Source organism: Oncorhynchus kisutch, linkage group LG16 (assembly GCF_002021735.2).
Source record: "Oncorhynchus kisutch isolate 150728-3 linkage group LG16, Okis_V2, whole genome shotgun sequence".
NCBI classification, from domain to species: Eukaryota; Metazoa; Chordata; class Actinopteri; order Salmoniformes; family Salmonidae; genus Oncorhynchus; species Oncorhynchus kisutch.
In genome coordinates, this window is record NC_034189.2 from 51,099,358 (window position 1) to 51,123,944 (window position 24,587).

The 24,587-nt window shown below is 43.1% G+C and overlaps 1 protein-coding gene across 2 annotated transcripts in view; it reads right to left on the minus strand.

Moving 5' to 3' along the window:
* The window catches only part of LOC109890328 (filamin A-interacting protein 1-like), a 79,250-nt gene that overhangs the window by 34,898 nt on the left and 19,765 nt on the right, over positions 1-24,587 (minus strand). For both annotated transcript variants that reach the window (XM_031792879.1, XM_031792880.1), the window contains exon 2: positions 1,370-1,700. In XM_031792879.1, the coding sequence (XP_031648739.1) occupies positions 1,370-1,690 (321 nt within the window). In that variant the 5' untranslated portion in view covers positions 1,691-1,700. The remainder of the gene's footprint in view (positions 1-1,369; positions 1,701-24,587) is intronic.

Sequence of the window (24,587 nt, forward strand, 5' to 3'; positions counted from 1 at the left end):
TTAAAAAATAAAATGATTTAGTATTACCAAGAAGCCTGTCCTATAGCTAGACTACCCATGGTTTAGTATTACCAATAAGTCTGTCCTATAGCTACACTACCCATGGTTTAGTATCACCAAGAAGACTGTCCTATAGCTAGACTACCCATGGTTTAGTATTACCAATAAGTCTGTCCTATAGCTACACTACCCATGGTTTAGTATCACCAAGAAGACTGTCCTATAGCTAGACTACCCATGGTTTAGTATTACCAATAAGCCTGTCCTATAGCTAGACTACCCATGGTTTAGTATTACCAATAAGTCTGTCCTATAGCTACACTACCCATGGTTTAGTATTACCAATAAGCCTGTCCTATATCTAGACTACCCATGGTTTAGTATTACCAATAAGCCTGTTCTATAGCTAGACTACCCATGGTTTAGTATTACAAAGAAGCCTGTCCTATAGCTAGACTACCCATGGTTTAGTATTACCAATAAGCCTGTCCTATAGCTAGACTACCCATGATTTAGTATTACCAATAAGCCTGTCCTATAGCTAGACTACCCATGATTTAGTATTACCAATAAGCCTCTCCTATAGCTAGACTACCCATGGATCAGTATCACCAAGAAGACTGTCCAATATCTAGACTACCCATGGTTTACTATTACCAATAAGCCTGTTCTATAGCTAGACTATCCATGGTTTAGTATTACAAAGAAGCCTGTCCTATAGCTAGACTACCCATGATTTAGTATTACCAATAAGCCTGTCCTATAGCTAGACTACCCATGATTTAGTATTGCCAATAAGCCTGTCCTATAGCTAGACTACCCATGGTTTAGTATTACCAAGAAGACTGTTGTATAGCTAGACTACCCATGGTTTAGTATTACCAATAAGCCTGTCCTATAGCTAGACTACCCATGGTTTAGTATTACCAATAAGCATGTCCTATAGCTAGACTACCCATGGATCAGTATCACCAAGAAGACTGTCCTATAGCTAGACTACCCATGGTTTCGTATTACCAATAAGTCTGTCCTATAGCTAGACTACCCATGGATCAGTATCACCAATAAGCCTGTCCTATAGCTAGACTACCCATGGTTTAGTATTACCAAGACGCCTGTCCTATAGCTAGACTACCCATGGTTTAGTATTACCAATACGCCTGTCCTATAGCTAGACTACCCATGGTTTAGTATTACCAAGAAGCCTGTCCTATAGCTAGACTACCCATGGATCAGTATCACCAAGAAGACTGTCCTATAGCTAGACTACCCATGGTTTATTATTACAAAGAAGCCAAGTGACCTGCCTGTCCTCATCAAACAACCCAGAACCATCCAAACCCTGGCCAGTCCCACAGTCTCTCCTCACCTGCAGTTCTCCTTCTAGCATGGAGAGAAGGAACAGAAGGTCATCCCGGGAGAGGTCCCTGGTCTTCCCGCCTGCTGCCTTCTCCCTCCGACTGTTACTGCTGGCACTGCCACTGCCACTGCTGCCACTGCCCTCCTTTTCCTTCCTCTGGACAGTGCCTGTGTTTGTGCCTGTGTCATCGGGGGGCTCCCTGTGCCTGGCCCGTCCTGCACCCCTGCCCTGGGGCTCCTCACGTTCTGTGGCCCGCCGCTGTGATCGTGCCTGGTGCTGAGCCAGCTTGGCCTTTGCTGTGTCCTCTAGGCTGTTGCTACGGGAACGCATGGTTTTTTACCTGCAGGGGGAACAGGAAGGAACATAGTGGAAGGAGATTGATAGGTGGGTTGGGGTGGGTTGGGGTGGGGTGGGGTTGGGTGTAGCCGTTGGGTAAAGGGTTGGTGGGTTGAAGGGAGTGATCTGTTCTATTCAGCCCCGAAGCTCAGTCGTCCAGGCTCTGTATCATTGTATAAGACTGTGGTTTGGTTAAATCACTGACTCATGACAATGATGAAGCCATGAATGGTCTGACAGTCTTAAGCTCCATTCACTGTGTCATTTATCGTTTTCTGCGTTATATAGTAGCGGGAAAGGTAGACGTGCACCTTGATGAAAAAGTGATTGTGAATACAAATCCTTAATAGGCATAGGCCAATTTCTGTTCTGTGTGTTTGATCTGAGGATGAAAAGAAAAACGCCTTGAATCATTCATTACATCACCAGTTGTATTAGTGGCCTGGCTGACAGTTTATGAGTAAGAGGGATAGCTGTTTGACTGCATATGTACACATGCAAGGCACGGAATGATTCGGGGATGATGTCATCGCCGCAAGCAGCAGTCTGCTTGAACAGATCTAAACTCAGAGATCTGGGCTCCAGGCGAGAGCAGAGAACAGCCATATCCATTAGTGAGGGTTTGCTTACACCATCACAATGCACTCGTCCCAGGAGGATAGCGTGTAATTCCGTAAACCTTCATCAGGGTTCTGTTGATGAATAAACTGTGCCACAGTAGACACTAAAGCAATCAGGCCCTGTTTGGCCCTAATGGATTGCAGCTATTACTCACAGTTAGTCTTGCAACATTTGAGCTGTTCAAACAGACAAAGGGCACAGCTGGGATCCAGGTCGACAAGGAGTTGGTTACGCAACACCTCTAAAGAGTTCAACCCGGGTCACTGTCTTTGGCTGTCCCCATAGGAGAACCCTTTGAAGAACCCTTTTTGGTTCCATGAAGAACCATTTCCACAGAGAGTTCTACATGGAACCAAAAAGGGTTCTCCTATGGGGACAGCCGAATAATCCTTTTTTCTAAGTGTGTAGTGAGTGTATAATAATATCTAACAATCTCTTTGATTGACTGTCATGAGAGCTCAGATATGCCCCAGTGTTCTCTGCTGTGCTGTGTGTGTTTGTGTGAGACTGAAAGAGCTGGCTGGAGTGGAGCGTCTGGCATGTCTCCATATCAACTCTGGCTGTTGTTCGCTCACTTCCCTGACAAAGCTGTGTGTTTTGAGAGTAAACATTGCCGAGGGCCCACGCTACTGGTCAGTGTTGGGTTTGACAGTCACACAGTCTGTCCTGTTCCATGACTGTAATGGTTGGACGTAGGAGTGCTGGGAAACCTATACTGTGAGAGAACTTCTGTTTAGAACCTCTCACTGGGAGAATCTAGGGTTCCAATCCTAGGCTGGATCACTCCCTTTGGCACATCTATACTGGCTTTGTACACTACTTTCAGAGAAACGTTGGTAACACTTTATTTTTAGAGCCTACTTTCCTTTGGAAGCTCTCACCTATTTCACTCCCTCCAGATCATGTTATAGTCCAACAATAAAGTAAACAAAAACTAACAAGAATGTGCAAAGAGAGACCTTTGCTGGAAAGTACCAGTTATTCAAGCAAGCCAAATGAAAGCACGGTTTGAGATGGTGATGTTTTTGGAATTATCTCTGAACTTCCCAGAAGAGCAACAAAACAAAAACACCAGTTATGGAACTGCTGATGTAGTCTATGTATGAACTGTTAACATGGTTTTTACTGTTGTGATGTAGTCTATGTATGAACTGTGAACATGGTTTTTACTGTTGCTGATGTCGTCTATGTATGAACTGTGAACATGGTTTTTACTGTTGCTGATGTCGTCTATGTATGAACTGTTAACATGGTTTTTACTGTTGCTGATGTCGTCTATGTATGAACTGTGAACATGGTTTTTACTGTTGCTGATGTCGTCTATGTATGAACTGTGTACATGGTTTTTACTGTTGTGATGTAGTCTATGTATGAACTATGAACATGGTTTTTAATGTTGCTGCGTACGCTAGGTACGAAACCACAAACATAGTTTGTCGATGAGCATACTTTGTTTTGCTGCCTGTCAGCTTGGCCAAGGTGTGAAGAGGAATCTGCCAGAACACAATTAGTTAGTCACCATATGAGGTAAGAGCCCTTGCATGGCCTCTTCTACTGCTAATGATGATGAAGTGCACCACAATGGTATTATTTTACCAGAACATTCCCTCCTCCATAGTGTTCTGAACAGCAGACAACAATCTTCACGTCAAGTATAATACTGGGGAGAGTTCATAACGATACATTCTGTAACATTGAAATGACCACTGAACAGATTCCAATCCCCAGAATGTACCTTTAAAGTCAACTCACCTACAATTGTATAAGGAAGGTGATTGTTATGAAATACTGATATACTACAGTAAACCCAATGAGCAAAACTGGTTGAATCAATGTTGTTTCCACGTCATTTCAACCAAAAATGTCTATGCAATGACGTTGAATCAACGTGGAAAACTGATAGGATTTGCAAAAAGTAATCAACGTCAGGGTATTTCGTCTTCGTTTTGTTTACCCACCTTTCAACCTAAATCCAATGATATGGTGAAATGTTTTGTTTAACTCACATTAGTTGACAACTCAACCTAATGTAAATCAAATCTAGATGTTGAACTGATGTCTGTGGCCAGTGGGAACACTGAAGAAAGCACAATGCCATGACAGTCTTCTCCCCCTCCATGTAGTAAACTGACCAGACTAGTTTGATATTCATACTCTGTGACACTATGAATGAAAGAGTTTGTAACGTGTGTGAATCTGCCCAGAGAGATTACATTTAATCATGATTTGTTCTCCTACTAATCTGGCCAGCTGAACATCACACAGGGTGAGTCCCAAATGGCCCAGTACTAACAACATAGTGCACTACCTTTGACCAGAGCCCAATAGGCCCCGGTCAAAAGTAGTGCAACGCATAGGGAATAGGTTACAATTTGGGAAGCAAACACAGTCATTGTGTCAAACCGGCTCAGGCCCTTTTAAATCTCATTGTCTCAGTCTTCTACAGGTCCACAATAGGAGTAGGATCACAGCCAAAAGGTGATGTAATGATAAACAGCACTTCATACTGTTTGCAGAGGATTTAGCTATTGCTCTGGCAGAGAGGATATTACCATATGCACGCAACATGGACTCATGCTTGTGCATGTCTATAGGCCTATAACTTGCATTTTAAGTAACATCAGTACACACACACACACACACACACACACACATGATACTACCTAGTACAGGTAGGTACTGTAGATACTGCCTCTATAGCCAGTATGCAAAGCTTGCCTGAAAGACCTGTAACATATCTGTAACATACCTGTAACATACTTCCTCAACACAGACTTAGTCTAAAATAGACTAGAAAATCATTTGACAAGTATTCTGACATACTGATGTGATTATTACTAGAGTAATGACCTAGGAAAGAGTCCTGTGAGTTTGGGGGGGGATGTGAGGTTAGGTTTATAAGGCCGCACTGTGCCCTCGGCTTGATGAGGTCACAGACCTGGCAGAACTAGACTCAGGCTCTCTCTTACTGAATGGAAACAAAGTTTGTCAAAGGCGCCTGACCTTTACATTGATGACTTGCCTGCCTCTCACTCTCTCTCTGACATCCTTAATCATCCAAAGTTTTTTCTTTTTCTCTCTCTCTCGACAGGAGCTGCTGCTTGTAATTCAGACTGTAGTCTGGTCTTACATACAGTGGAAGTCAGATGTTTACATACACTTTACACAGGTTGGAATCTCGTTTTTCAACCACTCCACAAATTTCTTGTGAACAAACTATAGCTTTGGCAAGTCGGTTGGGACATCTACTTTGTGCATGACACAAGAAATATTTCCAACAATAGTTTACAGACAGATTATTTCACTTATAATTCACTGTATCATAATTCCAGTGGGTCAGAAGTTTACATACACTAAGTTGACTGTGCCTTTAAAGAGCTTGGAAAATTCCAGGAAATTATGTCATGGCTTTAGGTTAATTGACATAATTTGAGTCAATTGGAGGTGTACCCGTGGATGTATTTTAAAGCCTACCTTCAAAATCAGTGCCTCTTTGCTTGACATCATTGGAAAATCAAAAGAAATCAGCCAAGACCTCAGAAAATTGTAGACCTCCACAAGTCTGGTTCATCCTTGGGAGCAATTTCCAAATGCCTGAAGGTACAACATTCATCTGTACAAACAATAGTACGTAAGTATAAACACCATGGTACCACGTAGCTGTCATAACGCTCAGGAGACAAGTAACTTCAGTTAGTGCTAAATACGGCTGCTAGAATCCTGACTAGAACTAAAAATGTGATCATATTACTCCAGTGCTAGGCTACCTACACTGGCTTCCTGTCAAGGCAAGGGCTGATTTCAAGGTTTTATACTGCTAACCTACAAAGCATTACATGGGCTTGCTCCTACCTATCTCTCTGATTTGGACGTACGCTACGGTCACAAGACGCAGGCCTCCTAATTGTCCCGAGAATTTCTAAGCAAACAGCTGGAGGCAGGGCTTTCTCCTATAGAGCTCCATTTTTATGGAATGGTCTGCCTACCCATGTGAGAGACGCAAACTCGGTCTCAACCCTTAAGTCTTTACTGAAGACTCATCTCTTCAGTGGGTCATATGATTGAGTGTAGTCTGGCCCAGGAGTGTGAAGGTGAACGGAAAGTCTCTGGAGCAACGAACCGCCCTTGCTGTCTCTGCCTGGCCGGTTCCCCTCTTTCCACTGGGATTCTCTGCCTCTAACCCTATTACAGGGGCTGAGTCACTGGCTTACTAGGGCTCTTTCATACCGTCCCTAGGAGGGGTGCATCACTTGAGTGGGTTGAGTCACTGATGTGATCTTCCTGTCTGGGTTGACGACCCCCTTGGGTTGTGCCGTGGCGGAGATCTTTGTGGGCTATACTCGGCCTTGTCTCAGGATGGTAAGTTGGTGGTTGAAGATACCCCTCTAGTGGTGTGGGGGCTGTGCTTTGGCAAAGTGGGTGGGGTTATATCCTTCCTGTTTGGCCCTGTCCGGAGGTGTCATCGGATGGGGCAACAGTGTCTCCTGACCCCTCCTGTCTCAGCCTCCAGTATTTATGCTGCAGTAGTTTATGTGTCGGGGGGCTGGGGTCAGTTTGTTATATCTGGAGTACTTCTCCTGTCCTATGTGAATTTGTGTCCTGTGTGAATTTAAGTATGCTCTCTCTAATTCTCTCTTTCTCTCTTTCTTTCTCTGTCTCAGAGGACCTGAGCCCTAGGACCATGTCTCAGGACTACCTGACATGATGACTCATTGCTGTCCCTAGTCCACCTGGCCGTGCTGCTGCTCCAGTTTCAACTGTTCTGCCTGTGATTATTATTATTTGACCATGCTGGTCATTTATGAACATTTGAACATCTTGGCCATGTTCTGATATAATCTCCACCCTGGCACAGCCAGAAGAGGACTGGCCACCCCACATAGCCTGGTTCCTCTCTAGGTTTCTTCCTAGGTTTTGGCCTTTCTAGGGAGTTTTTCCTAGCCACCGTGCTTCTACACCTGCATTGCTTGTTGTTTGGGGTTTTAGGCTGGATTTCTGTACAGCACTTTGAGATATCAGCTGATGTACGAAGGGCTATATAAATTGATTTTATTTTATTTGAAGTTCTGTTTCCTAGAGATGAACGTACTTTGGTGCGAAAAGTGCAAATCAATCCCAGAACAACAGCAAAGGACCTTGTGAAGATGCTGGAGGAAAAAGGTACAAAAGTATCTATAGCCACAGTAAAACAAGTCCTATATTGACATAACCTGAAAGGCAGCTCAGCAAGGAAGAAGCCACTGCTCCAAAACTGCCATAAAAAAGCCAGACTACGGTTTGCAACTGCACATGGGGACAAAGATTGTACTTTTTGGAGAAATGTCCTCTGGTCTGATGAAGCAAAAATAGAACTGTTTGGCCATAATGACCATCGTTATGTTTGGAGGTAAAAAGAAGAGGCTTGCAAGCTGAAGAACACCATCCCAACCGTGAAGCACGAGGATGGCAGCATCATGTTGTGGGGGTACTTTGCTGCAGGAGGGACTGGTGCACTTCACAAAACACATGGCATCATGAGGTAGGAAAATTATGTAGATATATTGAAGCAACATCTCAAGACATCAGTCAGGAAGTTAAAGCTTGGTGGGTCTTCCAAATGGCCATCACAAAGTCCTGACCTCAATCCTATTGAAAATATGTGGGCAGAACTGAAAAGGCGTGTGCGAGCAAGGAGGCCTACAAACCTGACTCAGTTACACCAGCTCTGTCAGGAGAAATGGGCCAAAATTCACCCAATTTATGGTGGGAAGCTTGTGGAAGGCTACCCGAAACGTTTGACCCAAGTGAAACAATTTAAAGGCAATGCTACCAAATACTAATTGAGTATATGTAAACTTCTGACCCACTGGGAATGTGATGAAAGAAATAAAATCTTAAATAAATCATTCTCTCTGCTATTATTCTGCCATTTCATATTCTTAAAATTGAGTTTAAATGTATTTGGTTAAGGTGTATGTAAACATCCGACTTCAACTTCACTTGGTGACGATTAAATCTTGCCGATTATACGCAACACACATAATGGTCCTGGCAGACAAAACCCATCCTCCCATGAAACCTCTCTGCTCTCCAGACCCTGACCGTGGGACCTGTCCCACATGGACCCACACCACCTGAAACACTTGTTTGAGTAACGCAGACGGATATTGTATTTCAAGCCCACTCTACACATTCCATAGACCGCTATGTATTTACCATTAACTTATTTCTTACCAGAAGTCAGTCCATGGTCTTTAAAATGAGTATTTTCTGTCCCGGTATACAGATAGGGCTATGGTGATGACTTCACTTTACGTTCGTGGGGAGGAGGGTTGGCGGGCGGGGGAATGAAGGAGCGGGGAGGCTGTTAAACAGAGAGGTCGAAAGGTGAGGATGCAGGTGTGCTTTTAACACACTCCTCTTTTTCCCTTGCACACACATACACACACACACACACACACACATGTATGCAATGCACATACCCAGGTGCACACAGACAATTAGACAATTTCCTCTTAGATCACTAAGATTTTCTCTTGATCTGTATTTATCTCTTTCATAATAATTATTCGTGTTTTTTGGATCAGACATGATGTATTTTAGCACAATTTCCACAAAACTCTCATTACCGCAACAGTTTTCAAAGTCCAAGAAAGATATAAACAAAGGGCTGTTGGAAAATAAGAACCTCATCCTGAAGGCATATAAGCAAAAAACATCTTAACTAAGGACTAGATGACGCATTGTGGGGGAATAAAACTTTATTGAAAAACTGATTGGAGATTTTACAGGAATTTGAGTGTTACGGTAATGAGACCTGTTCACATAATAAATATTATAGTTTGATGTACACTTCAGCTAGTATACAGTACCTTTATGACTTATAAACAAACTACAGCAACATATTTTGTGTTTTATTGAAATAAATTACATTGTAGCTATAGGCTAGACTCTAATCCCTCTGTTTATATACCCAGCTAGAGGTTACACTCCAATCCATCTGTTGAGATATCTGGAGGTTTAGGTTACCCTCTAATCCACCTGTTTAGGCATCTAGCTATAGGTTATCCTCTAATCCCTCTGTTTAGATATCTAGCTATAAGTTACCCTCTAATCCCTCTGTTTAGATATCTAGCTATAGGCTACCCTCTAATCCCTCTGTTTAGATATCTAGCTATAGGTTACCCTCTAATCCCTCTGTTTAGATATCTAGCTATAGGCTACCCTCTAATCCCTCTGTTTAGATATCTGATCATATAAATTACCCTCTAATCCCTCTGTTTAGATATCTAGCTATAGGTTACCCTCTAATCCCTCTGTTTAGATATCTAGCTATAGGTTACCCTCTAATCCCTCTGTTTAGATATCTAACTATAGGTTACCCTCTAATCTCTCTGTTTAGATATCCATTGCTATAGGCTACCCTCTAATCCCTCTGTTTAGATATCTAACTATAGGCTACCCTCTAATCCCTCTGTTTAGATATCTAGCTATAGGTTACCCTCTAATCCCTCTGTTTAGATATCTAACTATAGGTTACCCTCTAATCTCTCTGTTTAGATATCCATTGCTATAGGCTACCCTCTAATCCCTCTGTTTAGATATCTAACTATAGGCTACCCTCTAATCCCTCTGTTTAGATATCTAGCTATAGGTTACCCTCTAATCCCTCTGTTTAGATATCTAACTATAGGTTACCCTCTAATCTCTCTGTTTAGATATCCATTGCTATAGGCTACCCTCTAATCCCTCTGTTTAGATATCTAACTATAGGCTACCCTCTAATCCCTCTGTTTAGATATCTAGCTATAGGTTACCCTCTAATCCCTCTGTTTAGATATCTAACTATAGGTTACCCTCTAATCTCTCTGTTTAGATATCCATTGCTATAGGCTACCCTCTAATCCCTCTGTTTAGATATCTAACTATAGGCTACCCTCTAATCCCTCTGTTTAGATAACACACCACAGTCAACTGATCCTGAAATCTCTAAAACACAGTTGTCAAACTCATTCCACAGAGGACCAAGTGTCTGTGTGTTTTCGCTCCTCCCTTGTACATGATTGATGAATTAAGGTCACTAATTAATAAGGAACCCCCCACACCTTGTTGTCTAGGTCTTCATTGAAAGGGAAAACCAAAAACCAGCAGACACTAGGCCCTCCACGGAATGAATTTGACACCCCTGATGTAGGCGTGTCAGCTGATGGACACCATGATACATCCAACACACAGAGTTACATCACTTTTATCAGCCATTTCAGCACTTTCATTTGTACCCTTTAATTGCACATTCCAGTGTTCCATTTCCATAGTGTAGGCTATAGCATTTTTCTCAGGAGACATGATCAGGAACTAAAGAGGTCAAAGAATAGAACAGACAGTATGGTATGCAACAACACAATGTACTGTAAGTCTAGGAAAGAGAGCACTAGAAAGTCACTGCGATGTAAAACCAGATCAGATTACTCTTCTCCCTCTCTTTCAGACTCAGAGCATTGTGTAAGAAGCCTGAATGCAGGCAGGGGTGGATAAATGATCATTCACGTCAGTTGTTCAACTATGTAATTGTAGATGACCTTTTTGTGCAATGATTTACGAGAGCTATCTCTTATTTGTTACTGGATGTTATCCCTCCAGTCTAAATGCCGGAGGTAACAGATTCCCATCCTCAGTTTGTTAAGACTGTTAGTATTCTCTGCTTCACATAGTATTGTTGTTTATCACAATGGGACAATGTGAGATTCATCCCTGCCTATCCTCTCTGACTTGACCTATGCACTGACACAGACAAACACAGACACCGGTGATACAGTACAGTTAGCAGCCAAGGCATAACCTAGTGATACAGTTAGCAGCCAAGGCATAACCTAGTGATACAGTTAGCAGCCAAGGCATAACCTAGTGATACAGTTAGCAGCTGAGGCATAACCTAGTGATACAGTACAGTTAGCAGCCGATGTGTAACTTAGTGATACATGACAGTTAGCAGCCGATGTGTAACCTAGTGATACAGGACAGTTAGCAGCCGGTGTAACCTAGTGATACAGGACAGTTAGCAGCCGGTGTAACCTAGTGATACAGGACAGTTAGCAGCCGGTGTAACCTAGTGATACAGGACAGTTAGCAGCCGGTGTAACCTAGTGATACAGGACAGTTAGCAGCCGGTGTAACCTAGTGATACAGGACAGTTAGCAGCCGGTGTAACCTAGTGATACAGGACAGTTAGCAGCCGGTGTAACCTAGTGATACAGGACAGTTAGCAGCCGGTGTAACCTAGTGATACAGGACAGTTAGCAGCTGAGGTATAACCTAGTGATACAGGACAGTTAGCAGCCGAGGTATAACCTAGTGATACAGGACAGTTAGCAGCCGGTGTAACCTAGTGATACAGGACAGTTAGCAGCTGAGGTATAACCTAGTGATACAGGACAGTTAGCAGCTGAGGCATAACCTAGTGATACAGGACAGTTAGCAGCCGAGGTATAACCTAGTGATACAGGACAGTTAGCAGCCGGTTTAACCTAGTGATACAGGACAGTTAGCAGCCGGTGTAACCTAGTGATACAGGACAGTTAGCAGCCAAGGTATAACCGAGTGATACAGGACAGTTAGCAGCTGAGGCATAACCTAGTGATACAGGACAGTTAGCAGCTGAGGTATAACCTATTTTTTATTTTATTTTACCTTTATTTAACTAGGCAAGTCAGTTAAGAACAAATTGTTATTTTCAATGACGGCCTAACATTGGGTTAACTGCCTGTTCAGGGGCAGAACGACAGATTTGTACCTTGTCAGCTCGGGGGTTTGAACTTGCAACCTTCCGGTTACTAGTCCAATGCTCTAACCACTAGACTACCCTGCCGCCCCAGGTCAGTTAACCCTGGGGCGGCAGGACAGTTAGCAGGACAGTTAGCAGCCGCGGCGTAACCTAGTGATACAGGACAGTTAGCAGCCGCGGCGTAACCTAGTGATACAGGACAGTTAGCAGCCGATGTGTAACCTAGTGATACAGGACAGTTAGCAGCCGCGGCATAGCCTTGATACCACCTTACTGTCCTTCTGTATTTGACCATCATCAATCATCCATGATGCTTTATACTCTACTCCATGACTCAGCTTTATCACTCTCCTAAAGTATTTCACACCAGCTCCTTGGCCCGGGACACTGTGCATACCACAGTCATGCACGGAGTACTACCTCCTAACTGTTTATAGCTGTGCCTATGGAGTTTCTTAATCATCTGGATATTCCCATCCTGAATTCCAACATGCCTACTACCTACACTTGTTATTATGTTAAAGTTAGTGTTAATATCAGTAAGTGTTTGTGCTTGTGTGGTTACTAGCTTGTAGCGAATAAGGGCTACTTTTCTCTCCAAATACTGTGAACTTGAAAGTGGGAAAGGCCTACAGGCTTTTCAATCCAGCGCCAGCCCCTAGAAAATGAATTGTTTACAAACAGCAGGGTGATCTCCTTGGTTACGGCAGCGATCACAGTTCAGACTCTGAGGTGGATGGGGCGCCGGGCAATAAAACCGTTCCCTGAGTTTCCTGCTACAACAGAGAACTCATTTGGGAATTCCACAAATCTGAGATAAATCAATTGCTGGGGACACACGGCTGTAATTCCTCCATGCTGAACAGAGAGATGTTCAGGAGCGGGTCAGGCGAACAGGATGTTTTAGTACGGCTATAAAGTATGCTATTCTAAAACGCCTCTATATATGACGTTGTTGTAGACCTATATTTCCGTTGCTGTCGTGTGGGCCTATAGCAGGCAGTGTAAATACTAAATGCTTTGCAGTGCTCCAAGTGATGCAATCAAATCAACTTTAGTTATCTAGAGATAACCAAGTGTTGACTTTTAAATGTTTTAATTTGCAGGAGTGCCTCTTGAGATTGTCATGAGTGGACTTTAACTTTAAGTATATTGCGTCACTACATTATAATTTCTGTCACCACACCTACAGTATAGCTCATTGAATTAAAACATAACCTTCAAGCCAGCATGGCTACAACTCATACCAAGAATTATCCCAACTTCATGAGCCCCAGAGTACAGAGTAGACACACAGTGACATATGACATGACACATACTTTAGTGCAACACAGTCCCAAGGGTCCCCAGAAAGAGAAAGGACGAGGGGTGAAACCTGATGATGAATTACAAGACACATGAAAATACACCACAACCCTGTGCTGGATGCAAACATCCAAACCTCCTCCTCCTCGTTGAACTCCCACGCAGCAGCCAAAACAAATAGAGGAATCTGTTTAGAGTCTCAGGCCGCGCTCAAGTAGCATGACACAAGCTGTTGACAGAGGGACGAAGGGCTACGTCCCCCTGGGAGGAGAGGAAAGACAGATCCTGTCTCTACACAGAGGTCCTGCCAGGTTTGGCTTGAGGGGTCTGTCTGGGAAGACGTCCATGCGTGCGTGTGTCAGTCTGTCTGCTTATGTTGAGGTGTAGTGGTTGCCATGGGGATTATATCACATGATCTCATGTTCTGGGCCAGATGCCAAAGTCCAATCCCACTTTTTATGACTGACCAGGAATGCAGAAGGACCTAGGGTTGGTGTGTGTGTGTCTGTCTGTACGTTTGTTGGTATGTTTGTTTATGTACTGCTCTGCTCTGTAATTTTCAGTTGAAAAAGTATAAACTTACTGCCTTGTACTCTACTTTTGAGCTTTGGTATTCATGAATCTGTCTATCTCTGTGAGTGTGCTCTTCCATACAGTATATTTGATACGGACTCTCGTTTCAAAAAACAAGAGATAAAATCATCTTTAGCAACACACTGTACCTTTTAATTTATGCAGGTGATTATGATGAGAGGTGTCAGTTAGTGACACCCACCACCCCCTGGTTTCACACCCTGCAGGCAGCTGACACCAGAGCCCAGGGAGGAAGCTGCCAAACCCTCAGGAGTACTGACACAGACAGATGTTCCTGGATTTTCCATGGATGTGTTTTTGTAGAGAGATGGGGAGACAGACACAGTATGTTTTCAGGTCATGGCCATTAATGTTGGGTCTCTTCTTATGGAATACGGTACAAAGAGCATGATCCTAGATCTGTATAGACCCTCTCTGTTATGTTCGTTCATAGTGATGCCAAACATGACAACAGTAGTCAGAGCAGAGGACTTGGCTGAAGCACACTGTATATATCTGGGACAGATCTGGGACCAGGCTATATTACAATATTTGGCTGAAGCACATACAGTATTATCTGGGACCAGCAGGCTATGAAAGCGTGGTGCATTCTCAGGGAAATATCCACTTCGTCCGGCCCGGAGCACTGGCACATCAACACAGCAGTTGGCGGTCGCAGACAAGACTCACCGGGTTGGGTGTGAATATCTGGGATGTTCGATCACCACATGGGCCACCCATCCCAAGGCAGAAGACACATCATAATGAACTTTACTGGTGCAGCCAGCCTGGTACTCTCCATTCCTTCCTCCATAGATAGTATGGTCAAGACCCCACACTTACACTGCACTTGTTGCTGCCCTGTACATGAAACCTCACCTGGGACATGTTCTATGCTATCAAATCTAATTTTATTGGTCACATACACATTTTTAGAAAATGTTATAACAGGTGTAGAGAAATGCTTGTGTTCCTAGCTCCAGCAGTGCAGTAATATCTAACAATGAACAACAATACACACAGATCTAAAAGAATAGTGCATTCGGAAAGTATTCAGACTCCTCGACTTCTACCACATTTTGTTACAATATATTTAAATCTTTAAAATAAGGCTGTAACGGTTTTGACTTGAGGTTATTATTTATAGGGGTGCCAGGTAGGTTGTGCCTACCAGAGAAAACATTGGTTTATCCTTTTGGTTTGGGAGGGAATGAGTCCCATCTGGTCCATCAAGTCTACACCAATACAAAGGACTTATGTAAAAGTCAGGATGGAAATACACTTTTCATAAACCCTTAAAACATTGTAAAGAACTTCAAAAACAACTGTATTCTTTTGCGTGGGTTGCATTACCAACATAAATGATTACACACACACATATAATAATATAACACAATGAGTTCTGGTTCCTCCAGAAATGTCCTGTACCTCGGGCCTAAAAAGAGTCCAGCCCGGTAAAGAAGTTCAGGGAACTCAAGTGACCTTTGTCACGCAATGTTTGTCAGTTCATTCAAGTGGAGTAAACCCAGTATTAATCATACAATCAATATAACAATTATTTTACCACACAACGTTAAAGCGTATCAACTCTTACTAAGTCCTCAACTACAACTAACTACACAAATCATCACAGTATACATCACATCAAAACAAATTAAATTCCATATACAAAAAAGGTTGTAGTCAGTCGGTCAGTCAGACAATCCACGGAGAGGTGTAGTCCACGGACGCAAAGAGTGGATCCGATCCTGGGTAAACTCTATTAGGCTACAAAACACACGTTTAAAGGCAACAAAACAAACGGAATAGAGAAGCTTCGGGAACTGAGGGTAGAAAACATCCTCATTCACGTATCCATCACAACCCCACTTTTGCGCAGCTGATGCTGGCTATTTAATTGGGAATTAAAGGGAAATCGCCCTATTGGCAGGAGAAGCACTGAGACGGTTCAGAAAAATTCAGGGCCGTCACACAACCCCTCCCCTGGAAAAAGCAGAGGGAAACCGAGAAAGGTCTCATCACTTTCCTCTACAAAAAATATTCATTACTTTTTGGCGCTCATGCTCCTCAGCTGAGGGGTCACAGGCCTCAAGGTGTGAGACTTCTGGGTCTGGGAATCCGAGAAAAGTCTCCTCCCTTTCCTCTTCAAAGATATCCAGGACCTTGTGGCGCTCAATCACCTCCAATTCATCAGCCGAGGGGTAACAGGCTTTAAGGCATGAGACATGGACAACGCGCATATCTTCACCTGTGTCCTCTTTCACCACTCGATAGTTCAAAAGGCCCATCTGCTCCACAATCCTATATGGTCCTTGCCGAGAAGAATTGAAAGGATGAGAGCGAAGCTTGAGTCGAGCCTGGATCATGTTCTTTGAGACAAGAGCTCTCAAGTCGTGGAGATGGACTACCTGGTCATAGCAAGCAGCGTCCGGAGTAAGCTGCTGGGGTTGTAGCACCATATCCAAGAGTCCTTGGAGGGGACCACTTAGGTTCAGCTCTGCAGGTGTGACTCCAGTGGACTCTTGCACAGCAGAATTCAGGGCAAATCGAAACTCATGAAGGTGCTTGTCCCAGTGTTTGTGCTGGGTCCCTACATAGGAAGCAATCATTGTCTTCAAGGTTCAATTTACCCTCTCAGTGAGGTTGGTCTGTGGGTGATAGGCTGTGGTCAACTTCTTTCTCAGGTTCCAGCTTTGGCATGTCTCCTCAAAGAGATCAAAGACAAATTGGGAACCTCGATCAGACAGGATGTAATCAGGCACTCCCCAGCGAGTCAGGATCTCTTTCGTAAGAATGTTAGAGACGGTCCTCGCTCTGGCTTGACGCAGGGAAAAGAGCTCCACCCACTTTGAATAGTAATCAACAAAAACAAGCATGTACACATTCTGATTGGAGTTTCTAGGAAATGGACCCATAAAATCCACTCCTAACATTTCCCAAGGTCGGGTAACCACCGTTTGCTGCAACTTGCCAGCAGGCTTTCTACCTTCTGGTTTGTACATTTGACAAACCTGACAGTTTTGGATGTGTGACTTCACATCCATGCTCAGATGTGACCAGTACAGTAATGCTTGCAACCGCATGTAGGTTTTGAACCTGCCCAAATGACCAGCTAATGGGTCTTCATGGAAATGTTGAAGCAGTTGAAGGCGTAGAGTTTCAGGTGTGTACATTTTGTAGAGGGTTCTGTGAGGTAGTTGTTCAACACGGTAGACTTTGTCTTCAATGATGGTCAGCTTTGTGGTAGGATTGACCATCTTTTCTCCATCTTCCAGGACAGTCTGGTACAAAGCCTGTACTTCTGGATTATCCTGTTGGGCTTTCCATATGGCCTCATCAGAGATGGGAAAGTCAGTTTTGGGCGAGTCTCGACTGCTTGATAGGACAGTAGCACATGTAAGAGGAGGGCCACCGTTACCACAAGCAGGGGCTCTGGATAAGGCATCTGGAACAGTGTTGTATTTTCCTTTCCTGTATTCTACTGCACAGGTGAACTCTTGCAACCGTAGAGCCCATCTGATGAGTCTGGTACTTGGTTTGTTGGTCTTGAACACCCACACAAGGGAGGAATGGTCAGTGACCACAGTGAAGTGTCTTCCCTCCAGGTAATACCTCCACTTCTCCAAAGCCCAGACAATTGCAAGGCACTCTTGCTCAGTTGTGGAGTAGTTCCGTTCTGCTCCATTCAATGTCCGACTGGCGAACGCTAGCACTTCTTCAGTGCCAAGTCCAGTCTGTTGGACTAGGACAGCACCAAGTCCATCATCACTTGCATCAGTGTAAACAACAAAAGGGCAATCAAAGTTGGGATGACCTAAAATGGGAGGTGTGACGAGGTGTCGTTTCAGGGTTTCAAAGGAGGTCTGGCACTCTGCCGTCCATAGGAATTTCGCTCCTTTTCACTTCAACGGGTTGAGGGGTTCTGCCACCTGAGAGAAGTTCGACACAATCTGATGGTACCACCCAGTCATACCAAGGAACCGTTGAAGGGCCTTGAGTGTGGTTGGCACAGGGAAGTCTTGTACAGCCTTTGTCTTTTCAGTATCCACATGAATGCCGTCAAAAGACACAATATGGCCAAGAAACTTCAGGGAGATTTGGCAGAAGTTGCTCTTCTTCATATTCAAGGTCAGACCAGCTTCTCTTAGCTTGTCCAACACTGCTTGAAGATCTTGAAAGTGTTGTTCCCTGTTCTGGGAGTAGATAATTATATCGTCCAGGTAGACGAAACAGATCTTCCCTTTGAGCTCACCTAATGCAATCTCCATGAGTCTTTGGAAAGTGGCAGGTGCATTCTTTAATCCACAAGGCATCACCTTAAAGGAAAACAAGCCCTCAGCACAGACAAAAGCAGTCTTGTCCTTGCTTTCCTGGTCCATCTCAACCTGCCAATAGCCACTATTGAGGTCAAGGGTATTGAACACAACAGCGCCAGACAATGACTCCAGGATCTCGTGGATGGTGGGAAGAGGATAGGCATCAGTTTGGGAAACATTGTTGGTCTTCCTATAGTCCACACAAAATCTAAGACCACCAGTGTTTTTTGGGATGAGGACAACAGGAGCAGACCAGGGAGAGGAGGAACGTTCTATCATATCTTGTGTTAACATATCATTAATGAGTCCCTTTTGGATGATTAGCATCGCTGGGGACAAACGATATGGCTTTGCTTGATCGGCATTTCCCGTGTAAGGAATATTTTGTGCTTCAGGAGCCCGGTGCGTCCTAGCTTTGAAGTACATACATCAGCATTATTCTGCAGCTGTTCCAGCCTTAACTCCTCTGGCTGTTCCAGCTGAGCTCTTCTCACAGCCTGTAAAAGGAGATCATCAGAAGGATTATCAAGGGTTAGTGGGACCGGAGCAACGGCAGAGAAGACTGCCACATTTGAACCCCAATCATGTAACGTCGTAGCTTCTGAGTGGAAGAAATGCTCCTTGCTCGGATTGTATGGAAACCAGTAGCAATTGTGTGCAATATCAATCTGGACACCACTGAAGTACATGAAATCAATTCCTAACACGACAGGAAAAGCAAGGTTCTTGGTTTGTAGGACAACAGAAGGAATCATATAGGAGCGGTTACACAGGCGGAACTCTACCTCACTCCATCCAAGGGTTCGTTTAGCCTCACCATCAGCCAGATAGAGTGGACCCTCTGTATGGGGGATGTCGATGGGGGGGCGTAGGCAGTGACTCTTGGGGTTTCAGCTCTGGTTAAAGCACCCAGTGTAGGATGGTCATTCCTGCGAAGAGAGTTAGGTGTGTTGGCCTGTTGTGATTTGTGGTTTCTGGAAGGGTTTACTTGATACGGTCTTGGACATGTGGCTGAAGAATGTCCCTTTTGGCTACATCTCCAACAGAACATGAGAGTGGTCTTGGCTGGAGACTCTGGCTGTTGTTGATGGTCTGTCTTGGGTAACTGTTTGGGTGTCTTTCTTTCTTTGGTCATATTGCTGTTGGCATTCTCTGTCCTTCTCAAACTGCTGTCCCAAACGAACCAGTCCATCGACAGTGGTGACTCTTTCTCGGAGTTGACTGGCAAGTAGTGGGTTGATGTTCTTCAAGATCAATTTATTGACCTCTTCCTCCTCAATGCCAGGTTTCCACCTTCTGCACAGGGAGTGGTAACCATATGCAAATTCACAGATACTCTCTTTCGCTCTTTGCACTCGATTCCTGACTCTGTCTGCCAGCTCATCTGTGTAGTCCTCAGACAGAAATGCAGAGGAAAACTTGGCCTCAAAGTCAGCCCAGGAGGTAGTGGTGAGATGTGCCACATCCCACCAGTCTCGAGCTGTCCCATGCAACACATTCCTCAGGGTGGCAAGGAGTTCCTTGTCAGCCAGGGGATTGAAGGCAAGAAAGTCACGACATCTTTCCAGATACATTAGCAGATCAGGAGTGTCATCCTTTTTCCCAAATGTGGGAAATTGCAATTTAATGGGCATCGCCCCCACATGACGTCTACTCAAATCACCATGAACAAACGAGCTAGGAGGGATTAAGGAAGTAGAGGGGGAGGGAGTTATTGGACCATGAAAATGAACACCAGGCTGCATGGTGGATTGCATCCTGCAAGGGGTGGCTGCAGCATGGCCTTGTTCAGAGGTGCCAGCTTGGCCCTCAGTGGTCTGAACAGAAGTGGACACCAGAGAAACTCTGTGCAAGGAGTTGTGCCTAATGCAGGCCATGTCCACAGGCACGGCATCCAACATTTTAACACAATTAGAGTGTTCTGTCTGCAAGTGGTCTACAGTGTTAACCATGGGAGAAAAAAACAGAATTAACGTCCTTGAGGACCTCAGTGTGATAATGTTGCAGGCGCCATTGGAGAGTGGCAGTGAGTTGGTTTCGTTGGTAGTCAAACTGCCTGTCCATGGCACCAGTAATTTCCCGTCTTCCACTCTCACTGAGCTCTGTCAGCGTGGGGTTTAGAGTGCTCAGTGAGTTTCTGAATTCCATGGCACTCTTGTTGCTCTTCACTCAGACATTTGAATTTATGGTGGATAAGAGTTGGGAGATGTTGTTGAGTCCGACGAATATCAAGGATGTCACCTTGAAGTTGTAAGACTACAACCTCTGGAGATAAACTAGACATTGGAGGAAGGTTGGGTGTCAGAGGGAGGGCTAGCTCAGTACTTCCACACAGATCCATGTCAATAAGTGAATAACTGGTTAGACCTGTGGCCTGTGGTCCAGACCGAGCATTCCGATTCCCAGGGCTCTGGCCCAAATCAACTCCATTATCTCCATTCCCATTATGATTTGTATTGTCAGCTTGATAGTCGGAATGTCCCTGTGTATTCCCATTGACAGGTATGACAAGTATGAGCACATTATCTTGGGGTGAATCCATTGTTTTAATTCCACACAAAATATTTATTTTGGTTAGTTCTCAATGTTGAGCTGTCCCATCTGGGGTGCCATTTTTTATGTACCGGTTTTGACTTGAGGTTATTATTTATAGGGGTGCCAGGTAGGTTGTGCCTACCAGAGAAAACATTGGTTTCTCCTTTTGGTTTGGGAGGGAATGAGTCCCATCTGGCCCGTCAAGTCTACACCAATACAAAGGACTTATGTAAAAGTCAGGATGGAAATACACTTTTCATAAACCCTTAAAACATTGGAGAGAACTTCAAAAACAACTGTATTCTTTTGCGTGGGTTGCATTACCAACATAAATGATTACACACACATATAATAATATAACACAATGAGTTCTGGTTCCTCCAGAAATGTCCTGTACCTCGGGCCTAAAAAGAGTCCAGCCCTTTGTCACCAATGTTTGTCCATTCATTCAAGTGTAGCGTAAACCCAGTATTAATCATACAATCAATATAACAATTATTTTACCACACAACTTTAAAGCGTATCAACTCTTACTAAGTCCTCAACTACAACTAACTACACAAATCATCACAGTATACATCACATCAAAACAAATGAAATACCGTATACAAAAAGGTTGTAGTCAGTCAGTCAGTCAGACAATCCAATCCGCCAACAGATCTCCAGCGGAGAAAGGCCACGAAGAACGGAGAGGTGTAGTCCACGGACGCAAAGAGTGGATCCGATCCTGGGTAAACTCTATTAGGCTACAAAACACACGTTTAACGGCAACAAAACAAACGGAATAGAGACGCTTCGGGAACTGAGGGTAGAAAACATCCTCATTCACGTCTCCATCACAACCCCACTTTTGCGCAGTTGATGCTGGCTATATTGGAAGGAGAAGCACTGAGAAGGTTCAGAAAATTCAGGGCGTCACAATATATTTTTCCTAATCAATCTACACACAATACCCCATAATGATGAAGCAACAACTGTTTTTTAGATTTTTTTCCAAATTTGTTCAAAATAAACACACACACCAATTGATTAATGGATTGCAGAATGTATCTTTTTTTCTCTTGCTTTGTTTGCTTTTTCCCATATAATGCCTATTTCTGATAAGCTAACCAGGAATGAGCTGAAAATAGACCATATGAATATATGTATTATAATTAATATTAGAAATATGGTTAATGAAATAAATAACTTGCTAACATCAGATAACATTCATATATTAGCCATTTCTGATACTTACTTAGATAATTAATTTGATGATATAGCAGTAGCAATACAAGGATATAACATCTATAGAAGAGACAGAAATGCTTATGGGGGAGGTGTTGCTGTATATATTCAGAGCCATATCCCTGTAATGCTTAGAGAAGATCTTATGTCAAGTGTTATTGAAGTGTTGTGGTTGCAGGTTCACTTGGCACACCTAAAGCCTTTTCTTTTGGGGTGTTGCTATAGGCCACCAAGTGCTAACAGTCAGTATCTAAATAATATGTGTGAAAAGCTTGATAGTTTATGTGATGTAAACAGAGAGGTCTACTTTCTTGGGGACCTGAATATTGACTAGTTTTCATCAAGCTGTCTGCTCAGGAGGAAGCTTCTCACTGTGACCAGTGCCTGTAATCTGGTTATTAATCAACCTACCAGAGTGTTTACAAACACTACAGTACCAAGATTATCCACATAATGTACCCATTGGATACAGTAATCACAATATAGTGGCTATATACAGGAAAGCCAAAGTTCCAAAAGCTGGGCCTAAAATAGTATATAAGAGATTATACAAAATATTTTGCTGTGACTCTTATGTGGATGATGTTAAAAATATTTGTTGGTCTGATGTGATTAATAAGGAGCATCCAGATGCTGCATTTGATTAATTTATGAAATTGCTTCTTTCAATTATTGATAAACATGCACCTGTTAAGGAACTAACTGTTAGAACTGTTAAGGTTCCATGGATTGATGAGGAATTGAAAAAATGTATGGTTGAAAGAGATGGGGCAAATGAGTGGCTAATAAGTCTGGCTGCACATCTGACTTGCTTCAAATTGAGAAATGATGTGACTAAACTCAACAAAAAGAAGCCAAGATCAATGATATAAAGAATGATTGAAAAAACTTGAGTACTTTAAATTACATTATGGGCAGAAAGTCAAATTCAACTCCATCTTTCATTGAATCAGATGGCTTATTCATTATAAAACCATTTGATGTTGCCAATTATTTTAATGATTACTTCATTAGCAAAGTGGGAAAACTTAGGCAGGAAATGCTAACAACGAACAGTGAGCCATTGTACTCATGCATAAAAAAACAAATAATGAAAGAAAAGCATTGCAAGTTTGAATTTTGTAAAGTTAGTGTAATTTCATAAAAATTATTGTTTTCGATCAATAATGATAAACCTCTTGGCATTGAAAACTTAGATGGAAAGCTACTGAGGATGGTAGCTGACTCTATAGCCACTCCTATCTGTCATATCTTTAATCTGAGCCTAGCGCAAAGTCTTTGTCTGGAGGGAAGCCAAAGTAATTTCGCTACCCAAGAGTGGTAAAGCGGCCTTTATTGGTTCTAACAGCAGACCTATAAGCTTGCTGCCAGCTTTTAGCAAACTGTTGGAAAAAATGGTGTTTGAACAAATACAATGCTATTTCTCTGTAAACAAATTAATAACAGACTTTCAGCATGCTTATGGAGAACGGCACTCAACATGTACTGCACTGACACAAATGACTGATGATTGGTTGAAAGAAATTGATAATAAGAAGATTGTGGGAGCTATACTGTTAGATTTCAGTGCAGCCGTTGATATTATTGACCATAACCTGCTGTTGAAAAACATATGTGTCATGGCTTTTCAACCTCTGCCATATCATGGATTCTAAGCTATCTATCTAACATAACTCAAAGTGTTTTCTTTGATGGAAGCTTCTCTAATGTCAAACATATAAAATGTGGTGTACCGCAGGGCAGCTCCCTAGACCCTCTACTCTTTTCAATTTTTTACCAATGACCTGCCACTGGCATTAAACAAAGAATGTGTATCCATGTATACTGATGATTCAACCATATATACATCAGCAACCACAGCTAATGAAGTCACTGAAACCATTAACAAAGAGTTGCAGTCTGTTTTGGAATGGGTGGCAAGTAATAAACCGGTCCTGAACATTTCTAAATCTAAAAGCATTGTATTTGGTACTAATCGTTCCCTCAACTGAACCTGGTAATGAATGGTGTGGCTGTTGAACAGGTTGAGAAGACTAAATTACTTGGCGTTACCTTAGATTGTAAACTGTCATGGTCAAAATGGTTTCAACGATGTTTCTAGAGACAATATCTCTCTCTTCATCACTCAATACCTAGGTTTACCTCCACTGTATTCACATCCTACCATACATTTGTCTGTACATTATACCTTGATGCTATTTTATCGCCCCCAGAAACCTCCTTTTACTCTATGTTCCAGACGTTCTAGACGACCAATTCTCATAGCTTTTAGCCGTACCCTTATTCTACTCCTCCTATGTTCCTCTGGCGATGTAGAGGTGAATCCAGGCCCTGCAGTGCCTAGCTCCACTCCTATTCCCCAGGCGCTCTCTTTTGACGACTTCTGTAACCGTAATAGCCTTGGTTTCATGCATGTTAACATTAGAAGCCTCCTCCCTAAGTTTGTTCTATTCACTGCTTTAGCACACTCTGCCAACCCGGATGTTCTAGCTGTGTCTGAATCCTGGCTTAGGAAGACCACCAAAAACTCAGACATTTTAATTCCAAACTACAA